The 16,304-nt window shown below is 34.6% G+C and overlaps 1 protein-coding gene across 6 annotated transcripts in view; it reads left to right on the forward strand.

The window, feature by feature from the left end:
- The window catches only part of ANKIB1 (ankyrin repeat and IBR domain containing 1), a 159,253-nt gene that overhangs the window by 67,822 nt on the left and 75,127 nt on the right, over positions 1 to 16,304 (forward strand). For 5 of the 6 annotated variants that reach the window (XM_030857290.2, XM_070046339.1, XM_070046338.1 and 2 more), the window contains one exon: positions 3,312 to 3,589. The exons of the other annotated variant lie outside the window; for it this stretch is intronic. In XM_030857290.2, the coding sequence (XP_030713150.1) occupies positions 3,402 to 3,589 (188 nt within the window). In that variant the 5' untranslated portion in view covers positions 3,312 to 3,401. The remainder of the gene's footprint in view (positions 1 to 3,311; positions 3,590 to 16,304) is intronic. 6 annotated transcript variants of the gene reach the window in all.

Below are 16,304 nucleotides of genomic sequence, written 5' to 3' on the forward strand. Positions count from 1 at the left end.
GTCTGGAGAGTTTTTACCATCAGCTGGTGTAGAATTTTGTCAAAAGCTTTTTCTACGTCTATTGAGATGATCATATGGTTTTATTCTTCAATTTGTTAATATGTTTTATCTCATTGATTGATTTGCATATATTGAAGAATCCTTGCATCCCTGGGATAAATCCCACTTGATCATGGTGTATGATCCTTTTAACGTGTTGTTGAATTCTGTTTGCTAGTATTTTCTTGAGCATTTTTGCATCTATATTCGTCAGTGACATTGGTCTGTAATTCTTTTTTTGTAGTATCTTTGTCTGGTTTTGGTATCAAGGTGATGGTGGCCTCATAGAATGAGTTTGGGAGTGTTCCTTCCTCTGCAGTTTTTTGGAAGAGTTTGAGAAGGATGGGTGTTAGCTCTTCTCTAAATGTTTGATAGAATTCACCTGTGAAGCCGTCTGGTCCTGTACTTTTGTTTGCTGCAAGATTTTTAATCACAGTTTCAATTTCATTACTTGTGATTGGTCTCTTCATATTTTCTGTTTCTTTCTGGTTCAGTCTTGGAAGGTTATACCTTTGTAAAAATTTGTCCATTTCTTCCAGGTTGTCCATTTTATTGGCATAGAGTTGCTTGTGGTAGTCTTTAGGATGCTTTGTATTTCTGCAGTGTCTGTTGTAACTTCTCCTTTTTCATTTCTAATTTTATTGACTTCAGTCCTCTCCCTCTTTTTCTTGATGAGTCTGGCTAATGGTTTATCAATTTTGTTTATCTTTTCAAAGCACCAGCTTTTAGTTTTATTGATCTTTGCTATTGTTTACTTTGTTTCTGTTTCATTTATTTCTGCTCTGATCTTTATGATTTCTTTCCTTCTGCTAACTTTGGGTTTTGTTTGTTCTTCTTTATCTAGTTCCTTTAGGTGTAAAGTTAGGTTGTTTATTTGAGATTTTACTTGTTTTTGAGGTAGGCTTGTATAGTTATAGACTTCCCTCTTAGAACTGCTTTTGCTGCATCCTATAGGTTTTGGATCATCGTGTTTTCATTGTCATTTGCCTCTAGGTATTTTTTGATTTACTCTTTGATTTCTTCAGTGATCTCTTGGTTATTTAGTAATATATTGCTTAGCCTCCATGCGTTTACGTTTTTTACGTTTTCTTCCCTGTAATTCATTTCTGATCTCATAGCGTTGTGGTCAGAAAAGATGCTTGATATGATTTCAAGTTTCTTAAATTTACTGAGGCTTGATTTGTGGCCCCAGTTGTGATCTATCCTGGAGAATGATCCATGCGCACTTGAGAAGAAAGTGTAATCTGCTGTTTTTGGATGGAATGTCCTATAAATATCAGTTAAATCTGTCTGGTCTATTGTGTCATTTAAAGCTTGTGTTTTCTTATTTATTTTCATTTTCAATGATCTGTCCATTGGTGTAAGTGAGGTGTTAAACTTCCCCACTGTTATCATGTTACTGTCGATTTCGTCTTTTAGAGCTGTTAGCAGTCGCCTTACGTATTGAGGTGCTCCTATGTTGGGTGCATCTATATTTATAATTGTTATATCTTCTTCTTGGATTGATCCCCTGATCATTATGTAGTGTCCTTCCTTATCTCTTGTAACATTCTTTATTTTAAAGTCTATTTTATCTGATATGAGTATAGGCACTCCAACTTTCTTTTGATTTCCATTTGCATGGAATATCTTTTTCCTTCCCCTCACTTTCAGTCTGAATGTGTCCCTAGGTCTGAAGTGGGTCTCTTGTAGACAGCATATAAATCGTCTTGTTTTTATATCCATTCAGCAAGCCTGTGTCTTTTGGTTGGAGCATTTAATCCATTCACGTTTAAGGTAAATATCGATATGTATGTTCCTATGACCATTTTCTTAATTGTTTTGGGTTTGTTTTTGTAGTTCCTTTTCTTCTCTTGTGTTTCCCACTTAGAGAAATTCCTTTAGCATTTGTTGTAGAGCTGGTTTGGTGGGGCTGAATTCTGTTAGCTTTTGCTTGCCTGTAAAGCTTTTGATTTCTCCATCACATCTGAATGAGATCCTTGCCTGGTAGAGTAATCTTTGTTGTAGGTTCTTCCCTTTCATCACTTTAAGTGTATCATGCCACTCCCTTCTGGCTTGTAGAGTTTCTGCTGAGAAATCAGCTGTTAATCTTATGGGAGTTCCCTTGTATGTTATTTGTCATTTTTCCCTTGCTGCTTTTAATAATCTTTCTTTGTCTTTAATTTTTGCCAGTTTGATTACTGTGTGTCTCGGCGTGTTTCTCCTTGGGTTTATCCTGTATGGAACTCTCTGCACTTCCTGGACTTGGGTGGCTATTTCCTTTCCCATGTTAGGGAAGTTTTTTACTAGAATCTCTCCAAATATTTTCTCTGGTCCTTTCTCTCTCTCTTCTCCTTCTGGTAGCCCTATAATGCGAATGTTACTGCATTTAATGTTGTCCCATAGGTCTGTTAGGTTGTCTTCCTTTCTTTTCATTTTTTCTTCATTCTTGTCTGCAGCAGTGAATTCCACCATTCTGTCTTCCAGGTCACTTATCCATTGTTCTGCCTCAGTTATTCTGCTATTGATTCCTTGTAGTGTAGTTTTCACAGTTATTGTATTATTCATCTCTGTTTCTCTGTTCTTTAATTCTTCTAGGTCTTTGTTAAACATTTCTTGCATCTTCTCGATCTTTGCCTCCATTCTTTTTCTGTGGTCCTGGATGACCTTCACTATCATTATTCTGAATTCTTTTTCTGGAAGGTTGCCTGTCTCCACTTCATTTAGTTGTTTTTGTGGGGTTTTATCTTGTTCTTTCATCTGGTACATAGCCCTCTGCCTTTTCATTTTGTCTATCTTTCTGTGAATGTGCTTTTTTTCCCATAGGCTGCAGGATTGTAATTCTTCTTGCTTCTCTGGAGTTCTTATATGAGGAAGATTTCCTACATTTTTCACTATCCTACAAATTGGCTGAGTCAGATTTATATATAATTTATACAGGGATTTAAGTGTATTCATCCATAGATTTAATCAAGCTCATTTCCTGCCTATGTGAAGGAGAAAATTGAAAAGTACATATATGTAGGTAACTTTTATAGTATAAAGTGCAGCCTGTGAAACCTTAACAGTTTCTGTGTGGAAAAATGTTATAGTTTAACAAGTTAATTGGGGTAACATTAAAAGTTTGAGACTTTTTGCCTATTAAGATAAATTTGGTAAATTTAGTATAATTTGTTCCCTTACATATGCTTCCTAGATTTTATTAGTGTTCCTAATTATGATACTGTTTCTTTAGGATACTGCTTCATAATTAGTTTTTCACAATCTAATTTAATAATTTTTTCCTCCATTAGAATGTGAAACATGTTGTAGAAGCATTCAAGAAGTGGCTGAAGGGGGAAGGAAAAAGTGCCACTACCTATCAGAAAAAAACAAAACAAAACATGGGAAATACAACCACCAAATTCCGTAAAGCACTCATCAATGGTGATGAAAACCTGGCCTGCCAAATATATGAAAACAACCCTCAGCTAAAAGAATCCCTTGATCCAAATACATCTTACGGGGAGCCCTACCAGCACAATACGCCATTACACTATGCTGCTAGACATGGAATGAATAGAATATTAGGGTAAGTATTACTGTAAAGCAATTGATAACAAGTTAGAGAAAGGAAAGAAAAAACCTGATCTTTAGAAAATATATGCATACATGTGTGCATGTTATGTGGTATTATAGTGAATTAAACTTTGTAGAATTGAATGTGCATAAATTATTAAGTATGATTTTTTATTATGCCTAAATTAGACCAAAGGTTTCAGTAGTGAGGTTAGTTCACATATTATTTTTACTGTAAATACATTTTGATCCTCAGTATGTTTCATAGTATGAACTTTTTATAATAGTGTAGTTTTTAATTTACAACATTTCAATTCTACAAAAGTACTTATCAACTCAAAAAATTGCAGGGAATTGTGCCCTAGGCAATTTAAGTTGAAAAACTAATGTGTTTACCTTACCTATTCATGATCAGATTTGAGTTTTCTTCTTCTAATGGGGTTCAGTTACTTGAAAAAAACTTTTCTAAAAGCAAACCATTTCCTTGGAACTGAAAATACTAAGAAACTTAAAAAAAATCTCTTCAACAAGAAAGCATTAGTGGCAGCAAATATGTGAAGATTCTTCCTAATTACATGGTGTTTGCTAGCTTATAAGATGAAAGAAGCAAAGGATAGAAAAGTAATTCCAAAACAAATTTAGTCTTTAGAAGTAGATTATTCAGTTATGGAAGTCTGATGCTAGGAGACAAAGAAACACTTCTTTGCTTATGCAGTGAAATATAATTCTTCAACCAATATCCTGAGCACTTTAGAACTTGACAAAAAACTTTTCAGTCCTTTCTCTATTTCTTTTTATACAAATTTGTCGTTCAAAATAAGCTGCTCTTTTTGGTATCCCTGAATCATGCCATGTGTGTTGTCTGCCATGTTCATTGTGCTCTTTCTGCCAGGAGTATCCCACTCCTCTCAGCTTTCTCTTTCTTACCTAAATTTTAGCCTTCCTTCAAGGTCCTAGGCACACTTTATCTATCTTCTTAGCCTGTCACAACCCATAGGAACTTTAGTCTTTTTTGAACTTCTATGATTCTTTTTTGTTTGTTTGTATTACTTGTTTGGTATATACTATGTCATTGTATTTTATAATTTTGTGTATCTTCTCTTTGCCTGCCTAAAGTACAGCTTTTTTAAAGGACCTTCTTAATACTTCTAGCATCTAGCATAGTATCTTACACAAAGTAAGTAGAAATATCATAAAATCATGGCACAGGAAATATCTTTGTGATCAGGATTTGTGAATGACAAAAATTCCATAAATAATTTACGTTTTCCAGGCCTATGACTATCAAGTAGTTATTTTTGTAACCTCTTGAAAATAAAATAGGTATTTCTCTCTTTTTTTTTTTTTTTTTTTGCGATACGCGGGCCTCTCACCGTTGTGGCCTCTCCCGCTGCGGAGCACAGGCTCCGGACGCGCAGGCCCAGCGGCCACGGTTCACAGGCCCAGCGGCTCCGCGGCACGTGGGATCCTCCCAGACCGGGGCACGCACCCGCGTCCCTTGCATCGGCAGGCGGACTCTCAGCCACTGCGCCACCAGGGAATCCCCTAAAATAGGTATTTTTTGACTTAAAAACAGGTATTTCTATAACCTCTCCTTTTTGCATTTATCTTTTATTTTCATTTCTTGTAAAATACCCACTTAGAAGCCACCTCCAACTCATATTGTTATACTTTTTCTTCCAAAACTGGGTCTTCCCTATGTTAATGACACTAACATATTGTACTAATAAAATAATGGCAAACACATTGAGGCCTTGCTATTTTCTTTTTTGTTTGTTTTGTTTTTATTTCCATTACTCTAGGAGGTGGATCAATAAAGAACTTGCTGTGATTTGTGTCAAAGAGTGTTCTTCTTATGTTTTCCTCTAAGAGTTTTATAGTGTCTGGTCTTACATTTAGGTCACTAATCCATTTTGAGTTTATTTTTGTGTATGGTGTTAGGGAGTGTTCTAATTTCATTCTTTTACATGTAGCTGTTCAGTTTTCCCAGTACCACTTATTGAAGAAACTGTCTTTTCTCCATTGTATATCCTTGCCTCCTTTGTCATAGATTAGTTGACCATAGGTGCGTGGGTTTATCTCTGGGCTTTCTATCTTGTTCCATTGATCTATGTTTCTGTTTTTGTGCCAGAACCATATTGTCTTGATTACTGTAGCTTTGTAGTATAGTCTGAAGTCAGAGAGTCTCATTCCTCCAGCTCCGTTTTTTTCCCTCAAGACTGCTTTGGCTATTCGGGGTCTTTTGTGTCTCCATACAAATTTTAAGATTTTTTGTTCTAGTTCTGTAAAAAATGCCATTGGTAATTTGATAGGGATTGCATTGAATCTGTAGATTGCTTTGGGAAGTATAGTTATCTTCACAATGTTGATTCTTTCAATCCAAGAACATGGTATATCTCTCCGTCTGTTGGTATCATCTTAAATTTCTTTCATCAGTGTCTTATAGTTTTCTGCATACAGGTCTTTTGTCTCCCTAGGTAGGTTTATTTCTAGGTATTTTATTCTTTTTGTTGTAATGGTAAATGGGAGTGTTTCCGTAATTTCTCTTTCAGATTTTTCATCATTAGTGTATACTAATGCAAGAGATTTCTGTGCATTAATTTTGTATCCTGCAACTTTACCAAATTCATTGATTAGCTCTAGTAGTTTTCTGGTGGCATTTTCAGGATTCTCTATGCATGGTGTCATGTCATCTGCAAACAGTGACAGTTTTACTTCTTCTTTTCCAATTTGTATTCCTTTTATTTCTTTTTCTTCTCTGATTGCCATCACTAGGACTTCTAAAACTATGTTGAATAATAGTGGTGAGAGTGGACATCCTTATCTTGTTCCTGATCTTAGAGGAAATGCTTTCAGTTTTTCACCATTGAGAATGATGTTTGCTGTGGATTTGTCGTATATGGCCTTTATTATGTTGAGGTAGATTCCCTCTATGCCCACTCTCTGGAGAGTTTTTATCATAAATGGGTGTTGAATTTTGTCAAAAGTTTTTTCTGCATCTATTGAAATGATCATATGGTTTTTCTTCTTCAGTTTGTTAATATGGTGTATCACATTGATTGATTTGCGTATACTGAAGAATCCTTGCATCCCTGGGATAAATCCCACTTCATCATGGTGTATGATCCTTTTAATGTGTTGTTGGATTCTGTTTGCTAGTATTTTGTTGAGGATTTTTGCATCTGTATTCATCAGTGATACTGGTCTGTAATTTTCTTTTTTTGTAGTATCTTTGTCTGGTTTTGGTATCAGGGTGATGATGAGGCCTTACTGTTTTCTAGGCACTATTAACAGTGCTCTACATGCATTGTCTCACTTAATCCTCATTACAGCTCTGTGAGTTCGTTAATCATCTGCATTTCAGAGGTGAGAAAACTGAAGCACCGAAAGATTAAGCAACTTGTCAGAACTCTGCAGCTTGTAAATGGTAAAGCTATTTGCCCAGGCAGATAACTGTAGGCTGTAGGCTTTTCAACACTGATAACCTCTTATCTCTATAGTCAAATAAGCCTATATGTCAGGGCTGCCTAAAACACTTATTAGCAAAACAAATTAGTCACTCTGAACTTAAGTTTCCCTGTCTATAAAATAGATACACATGAAACTTGTGGGACAATTAATGTGTTATATGTCTCATGGTGCCTAGCATATAATATTATTACCTCTCATGTTTGTAACCCTAAATAACTTCCAATCATCTTTGACTTACTCCTTACTCTTCCTTTACCTAACCTGCTACTAATGCAAAGTTCACTAAGTCTTATCTCTTGGATTCTCTTCTTTGCATTCCCGTTGCCCCAAGCTTTGTTCACTCTTACCAACCCCTTCTTCCAATACTGAAAATACCTGACTCCTGAATGATCTTTTTGCAAGTCTTTTTCTCCTATAATCTCATGTCCAGGTTAATCTTGCTAAAAGTATAGCCTTTTCAATGTTCTATCATGAGAAAACTGTAACTACACTACCATCTGCCTTATTCTATTTGGCTTCTGAAGCCAACTTTTCTATGCCCTAATTCTACCGATTCAGCCTAATCTCTCATTGTTCTCTAACATGATCATATCAGTCAATCTGGTTACCCTCCCTCTTGCTTTCCCCACTTTTAAAAATGCCACCCCCTTAGCTTTACTCCTGTTGGTCCTTGATTCTGAAATGTCTTCTTTCTTCTCTAATTTCTTGTCCTTTACGTCCTCCCTTGGTTTCTGTCTTTTCATGAATTCATTACCAACTATTCTGACCTGCAGTATTCTTTCTGTTCTCTGAAATTCCTACAACTTAGATTTTAAACCATCCAATTGTCATTAAACTCATCTCTTTGACTAGATTGTAAATATTACAAATACACTGCTACACAGTTAGTAATGCTCTCAATAGATTAACTCTTGATTACTTAATCTATTAAGGCTTTCTTTTTTTGAGTTGAACATTTTCAGTGAAATTATAAAACCGTTGCTTTAGCTTCTGAATATTGAACACTATAATAATATTTAATATCAAGTCTTGTTATGTGATTAATTAAAACTTGCTTAGAATACCAAGGTAAAATGTATTTAAATATTATTATTACTAAGGTAATATGTATATTTTAATATAAAAGAAATCAAGTAGCAAAATATATTCTAACCATTTATAGTATAATTTAAAATATACTTTATGAAATTAGGAAACATTGTTTAAGAAAGTTATCTAATCCAGTGAGTCTTTTTTTTAATTTATTGTATTCAAGTATAGTTGATTTACAGTGTTGTATTAATTTCTGCTGTACAGCAAAGTGATTCAGTTATGTGTTTATATATATATATACACACACACACATTCTTTTTCATACTCCTTTCCATTATGGTTTATCACAGGATATTGAATATAGTTCCCTGTACTGTACAGTAAGACCTTGTTGTTTATCCATTCTGTATATACCAATTTGCATCTGCTAATCCCAAACTCCCACTCCTACCCTCTCCTACCCCCCACCCCCTTGGCAACCACCAGTCTATTCTGTGTCCCTGATTTTGTTTCTGTTTCCTGGATAGGTTCATTTGTGTAATATTTTAGATTCCACATATCATGATATCATATGGTATTTGTCTTTGTCTGACTTACTTACTTAGTATGGTAATCTCTAGGTCCATCCACGTTGCTGCATATGGCATTGTTTCTTTCTTTTTTATGGCTGAGCAGTATTTCATTGTGTATATGTACCTCATCTTCTTTATCCATTCATCTGTTGATGGACATTTAGGTTGTTTCCATATGTAATCCAGTGAGTTTTAAAGTGTGTTCTGAGGACTCCTAGATCCTGAGACTCTTTCAAGGAGGTGCAGTAGGTCAAAACTATTTTTATACTAATTTTAAGATGTTATTTGCCTTTTTTTCACTGCGTTGACATTTGCAGTTGTAGTTCAAAAAGCAGAGGATAAAACTGCTGACGCCTTTAGATGAATCAAGGAAGTGGCACCAAACCTTACTAGTAATTGGATTCCTCTCTGCCGGGCTCTTGCTGTTTTTTTTTTTTAAAAAAAAGCCGTTTCACTTAAAATGTCCTCAATGAAGCATTAAAATTACTAATTTTATTTAATCTCCATCCTCGATTACACATCTTCTTAATATTCTATGTGACAAATGTGAAGAATTCATAAATCACTTCTGCTGCTGTATGATGTTAGGTTTGAGAAAGAGCACTTGTACTTTTGTTTGAGGTATGAGTTGAACTACTTATTTTTTCGTGAAACAACATTTTAAATTAACAACATTCAGACTGGGATACTGGCTGGCTGACATTTTTCTTGAAAATGTATGACATAAGTGAGCCTATCAATTCAAGGGAAAACTGAGAGTATTTGTTGCTAATGATAAAATTTGAGTTTTCAAGTGAATATTGGAATTTTGAAAACTTATATTTGCTGCCTTCAGCTTGATAGTTTCCCATTACTTAGGGACTTTTCTGAATAAGAGTGGTGGTGATATAAATTAATATGATTTTTTAAAATATTGTATAATGAAATGTGACAAAAATCTAGAAGCTCTGTGTAACTCACTGAATTAGTATTTTTCAGAAGATCAGTATATGGTTTTTTACAATTATGCATGGGTAAAAGATTTATTCAAAATGCAAGGTAGACCAACGGATTTTAATGTAATAGAGTACAAAAGTTCATTTCATAAGATATCATATTTTATATTGCAAGTAATCTTTAAGAAATGACCACTTGTTGAATTTTTAGCATAGTATCAAATATGACTATTCACAGTTATTTGAAAAGGCTATTTTAAAATACTTCTCCCTTTTGTGATTATATAGGGCTGGATTTTTTTCATATGCTTGAACCCAAATGACACATATCACAACACATTGAATGCTATGAGAATCTGTCTGTCTTCTGTTAGCCAGATACTAAATAAAATTTGTAAACATGTAAAACAATGCCATTGTGCTCACTTAATTTTCAAAAAATGTATAGTTATTTTTTCATTTTAAGATATTAGGAATGTTAACTATGTAATGATATTAGGAATGTTAAATATGTAATGAGTTTATTTTTTTAATTAATAAATGTTTTAAAATATCTTTTAATTTTTAATATGATGAATATCTATATAATTCACATAAACAAAGGTTCTTAGGAATCTTTTCATTTTTAAATTTTTATTGGGGTATACTTGATTTACAATGTTGTGTTTCTGCTGTACAGCAAAGTGAATGAGTTATACATGTACATATATCCACTCTTTTTTAGATTCTTTTCACATTACAGAGTATTGAGTAGAGTTCCCTGTAATATACAGTAGGTCCTTATTAGTTATCTATTTTATATATAGTAGTGTGTATATGTCCATCCCAATCTCCCAATAGGAATCTTCAGTAATTTTTAAAGTTGTGAAAGTTGTAAAAGTCTACTACCAAAAAGTTTAAAAATTGCTGATCTGATCAATATTCCTGGTTCCTCTAAGAAGGAATATATCTGTCTCCATCCTCTGGTTATCATCCTATTGAATGAGTATTTAAAGACCTAAAGAAAGGGTGACTATATATTCTCTTTTAATTACTGTTTTTATGATTTAGCCATATACTTCACACTTACATTTTTACTTTATACTTAACTTTCAACTTCAGCCTAAAGTGTTTGGTGTTTTCTTTTAATTTTTATTGGAGTATAGTTGCTTTATAATATTGTGTTAGTTTCTACTGTACAGCAAAGTGAATCAGCAATACGAATACATATATACCCTCTTTTTTGAATTTCCTTCCCATTTAGTTACCACACAACATTGAATAGAGTTCCCTGGGCTATATAGTAGGTTCTCATTAGTTATCTATTTTATACATAGTATCAATAGTGTATATATGTCAATCCCAGCCTCCCAATTCATCCCAGCCTGCCTTATCCCTTTAGTATCCATACATTTGTTCTCTATGTCTGTGTCTCTATTTCTGCTTTGTATATACGATTGTCTAAACCAATTTTTTCAGGTTCCACATATATGCTTTAATATACGATATTTGTTTTTCTCTTTCTGACTTACTTCACTCTGTATGAGTCTCTAGGTCCATCCATGTCTCTACAAATGACCCAGTTTTGTTCCTTTTTATGGCTGGGTAATATTCCATTGTATATATGTACCACATTTTCTTTATTTCATTCTTCTGTTGATGAACATTTAGGTTGCTTCCATGTCCTGGCTTTTGTAAATAGTGCTGCAGTGAACATTGGGGGTGCATGTGTCTATGCCCAGTAATGGGATTGCTGGGTTATATGGTAGTTCTGTTTTTAGTTTTTTAAGGAATCTCCCTACTGTTCTCCATAGTGGCTCTATCAATTTACATTCCCATCAACAGTGCAAGAGGCTTCCCTTTTCTCCACAACCTCTCCAGCATTTATTGTTTGTGGATTTTTTGATGATGGCCATTCTGACCAGTGTGAGGTGATACCTCATTGTAGTTTTCATTTGCATTGCTCAAATAATCAGTGATGTTGAGCATCTTTTCTTATGTTTGTTGGCCATCTGTATGTCTTCTTTGGAGAAATGTCTATTTAGGTTTTCCACCCATTTTTTGATTGGGTTTGTTTTTTGATATTGAGCTGCATGAGCTGTTTGTATATTTGGAGATTAATGCTTTGTCAGTTGATTTGTTTGCAAATATATTCTCCCATTCTGAGGGTTATCTTTTCATGTTGTTTATGCTTTCCTTTGCTGTGCAAAGCTTTTTAAGTTTAATTAGGTCCCATTTCTTTATTTTTGTTTTTAATCTCATTATTCTAGGAGGTGGATCAAAAAAGATCTTGATGCAATTTATGTCAAAGAGTGTTCCGCCTATGTTTTCCTCTAAGAGTTTTATAGTGTCTGGCCTTTCATTTACATCTTTAATCCATTTTGAGTTTATTTTTGTGTATGGTGTTAGGGAGTGTTCTAATTTCATTCTTTTACATGTAGCTGTCCAGTTTTCCCAGCACCACTTATTGAAGAGGCTGTCTTCACTCCATTTTATATACTGGCCTTCTTTGTCATAGATTAAGTGACCATAGGTGCATGGGTTTATCTCTGGGCTTTCTATCCTGAACCATTGATCTATATTTCTGTTTTTGTGCCAGCACTATACTGTCTTGATTATTGTAGCTTTGTAGTATAGTCTGAAGTCAGGGAGTCTGATTCCTCCAGCTCCATTTCTTTTCCTCAAGATTGCTTTTGCTATTCGAGGTCTTTTGTGTTTCTGTGCAAATTGTAAAATTTCTTGTTCTTTTCTATGAAAAATCCCATTGGTAATTTGATGGGGATTGCACTGAATCTGTAGGTTGCTTTCGGTGTATAGTCATTTTCACAATATTGATTCTTCCAATCTAAGAACATGATATATGTCTCCATCTGTGTCATCTTTGATTTCTTTCATTATTATCTTATAGTTTTCTGTGTACAGGTCTTCTGCCTCCTTAAGTAGGTTTATTCCTAGGTATTTTATTCTTTTTGTTGCAATGGTAAATGGGATTGTTTCCTTAATTTCTCTTTCTGATCTTTCATTGTTAGTATATAGGAATACAAGAGATTTTTGTGTATTAATTTTGTATCCTGCAACTTTACTAAATTCATTAATTAGCTCTAGTAGTTTTTTGGTGGCATCTTCAGGATTTTCTATGTATAGTATCATGTCATCTGCAAACAGTGACACTTTTACTACTTCTTTGCCAATTTGGATTCCTTTTATTACTTTTTCTTCTCTGATTGCTGTGACTAGGACTTCCAATACTATGTTGAATAATAGTGGAGAGAGTGGACACTCTTGTCTTGTTCCTGATTTTAGAGGAAATGCTTTCAGTTTTTTACCATTGACAGTAATGTTTGCTGTGGGTTTGTCATATATGGCCTTTATTATGTTGAGGTAGGTTCCCTCTGCCCACTTTCTGGAGAGTTTTTATCATAAGTGGATGTTGAATTTTGTCAGAAGCTTTTTCTGCATCTACTGAGATGATCGTATGGTTTTTATTCTTCAATTTGTTAATATGGTGTATCACATTGATTGATTTGCATATATTGAAGAATCCTTGCCTCCCTGGTATAAATCCCACTTGATCATGGTGTATGATTTTTTTAATGTGTTGCCGGATTCAGTTTGCTAGTATCTTGTTGAGGATTTTTGCATCTATGTTCATCAGTGATATTGGCCTGTAATTTTCTTTTTTTGTGATATCTTTGTCTGCTGTTGGTATCAGGGTGATGGTGGCCTCATAGAATGAGTTTGGGCACATTCCATCCTGTGCAATTTTTTGGAAGAGTTTGAGAAGGATACGTATTAGCTCTTCTCTAAATGTTTGATAGAATTCACCTGTGAAACCGTCTGGTCGTGGACTGTTTGTTGGAAGATTTTTAATCACATTTTCAATTTCAGTATTTGTGATTGGTTTGTTCATATTTTCTATTTCTTCCTGGTCCAGTCTTGGAAGGTTGTAGTTTTTTAAGAATTTGTCCATTTCTTCCAGGTTGTCCATTTTATTGGCATATAGTTGCTTGTAGTAGTCTTTTATGATCCTTTGTATTTCTGTGGTGTCAGTTGTAACTTCTCCTTTTTCATTTTTAATTCTATTGATTTGAGTCTTCTCCCGTTTTTTCTTCATGAGTCTGGCTAATGGTTTATCAATTTTGTTTATCTTCTCAAAGAACCAAGTTTTAGTTTTATTGATCTTTGCTATCATTTCTTTCATTTTTTCTTCATTTATTTCTGATCTAATCTTTATGATTTCTTTTCTTCTGCTAACTCTCGGGTTTTTTTGTTCTTCTTTCCCGAATTGCTTTAGGTGTAAGGTTAGGTTGTTTATTTGAGATGTTTCTTGTTTCTTGAGGTAGGATTGTATTGCTATAAACTTCCCTCTTAGAACTGCTTTTGCTGCATCACATAGGTTTTGGGTCGTCGTGTTTTCATTGTCATTTGTCTCTAGGTATTTTTTTATGCCCTCTTTGATTTCTTCGGTGATCTCTTTGCTCTTTAGTAGCGTATTGTCTAGCCACCATGTATTTGTGTTTTTTACAGTTTTTATCCTATAATTCATTTCTAATCTCATAGTGTTGTGGTTGAAAAAGATGCTTGATATGGTTTCAATTTTCTTAAATTTACCAAGGCTTGCTTTGTGACCCAAGGTGTGATCTACCCTGCGGAATGTTTTCTGTGCACTTGAGAAGAAAGTGAATCCTGCTACTTTTGGATAGAATGTCCTATAAATATCAGTTAAGTCTATCTGGTCCAATGTGTCATTAAGGCTTGTGTTTCCTTATTAATTTTCTGTCTGGATGATCTATCCATTGGTGTAAGTGGAGTGTTAAAATCCCCCACTATTTTTGTGTTAATGTTGATTTCCCTTTTTATGCCCATTAGGGTTTGCCTGATGTATTGAGGTGCTCCTATGTTGGGTGGATAAATATTTACAATTGCTATATCTTCTTCTTGGACTGTTCCCATAATCATTATGTAGTGTCCTTCCTTATCTCTTGTTAGTCTTCATTTTAAAGTCTATTTTGTCTGATATGAGTAATGCTACTCCATCTTTCTTTTGATTTCCATTTGCATGGAATATCTTTTTCTGTCCCCTCACTTTCAGCCTGTATGTGTCCCTAGGTCTGCAGTGGGTCTGCTGTAGACAACATATATTGGGTCTTGTTTTTGTATCCATTTATCCAGTCAGTGTCTTTTGATTGGAGCATTTAATGCATTTACATGTAAGGTAATTATCAATATGTATGTTTCTATTACCATTTTCTTAATTGTTTTGGGTTTGTTTTTGTAGGTCTTTTTCTTCTCTTGAGTTTCCTACCTCGAGAAGTTCTTTTAGCATTTGTTGCAAAGCTGGTCTGGCGTTCGTGAATTCTCTTAGCTTTTGCTTGTCTGTAAAGCTTTTGATCTCTCCATCAAATCTGAATGAGAACCTTGTTGGGTAGGGTAATCTTGGTTGTAGTTTTTTCCCTTTCATCACTTTAATTATATCCTGCCACTCCCTTCTTGCCTGCAGCGTTTTTGCTGAAAGATCAGCTGATAACCTTATGGAGATTCCCTTGTATGTTATTTGTTGCTTTTCCCTTGCTGCTTTTAATATTTTTTCTTTGTATTTAATTTTTGTTAGCTTGGTTAATCATGTCTCGTCTTGTTTCTCCTTGGGTTTATCCTGTCCGGGACTCTGCGCTTCATGGACTTGATTGACTATTTCCTTCCCCATGTTAGGGAAGTTTTCCACTATAATCTCTTCACATATTTTCTCAGACCCTTTCTCTTTCTCTTTTTCCTCTGGGACCCCTATAATTGAAATGTTGGTGCGTTAACGTTGTCCCAGAGGTCCCTGTGACTGTCTTCAATTCTTTTCATTCTTTTTTCTTTATTTTGCTCTGAAGTAGTTATTTCCACTATTTTATCTTCCAGGTCACTTATCCTTTCTTCCACCTCGGTTGTTCTGCTGTTGATTCCTTCTAGTGTATTTTAAATTTCATTTATTGTGTTGTTCATCACTGTTCATTTGTTCTTTAGTTCTTCTAGATCCTTGTTAAATATTTCTTGTATTTTCTCCATTCTATTTTCAAGATTTTGGATCATCATTTCTACCATTACTCTGAATTCTTTTTCAGGTAGATTGCCTATTTCCTCTTCATTCATTTTGTTGTGGGTTTTTATCTTGCTCTTTTGTCTGCAACATATTTCTCTGTCTTCTCATTTTTTACTAACTTACTGTGTTTTGTCTCCTTTTGTCAGGCTGCAGGGTTGTAGTTCCTCTTGCTTCTGGTGTCTGCCCCCAGTGGGCGAGGTTGGTCCAGTGGCTTGCGTAGGCTTCCTGGTGGCAGGGACTGTGTTCTGGTGGGCGGAGCTGGATCTTGTCCCTCTGTTGGACAGGGCCACGTCAAGTGGTGTGTTTTGGGGTGTCTGTGGGCTTAATACGACTTTAGACACCTGTCTCTGGTGTTTTCTTTGTTCTTAATTGTTTGGAGATCAGTGGCTCATAATTTCTTTATTAAAGCCTTTAAGATCCTATACTAGAATCAGAAATTACCTTATTGCTCTCCTTTCCTAAGAATAAGCAACTCTCATCTCTTTAATCTGTGTATCTTTTGTTTTTCAAAATTTATTTACGTAGTACAGAGAAAATGACAAATCATGATTATTTTAAATGATTAGTTGATTTTGGAATTAAATTACTCTTCTTAACACTATGTCATGTAGAATAAGGATAAATAGCATTTACGCATCATCATTAAGTAAAATA

This window comes from Globicephala melas, chromosome 9 (assembly GCF_963455315.2).
Source record: "Globicephala melas chromosome 9, mGloMel1.2, whole genome shotgun sequence".
Classification (NCBI taxonomy): Eukaryota; Metazoa; Chordata; class Mammalia; order Artiodactyla; family Delphinidae; genus Globicephala; species Globicephala melas.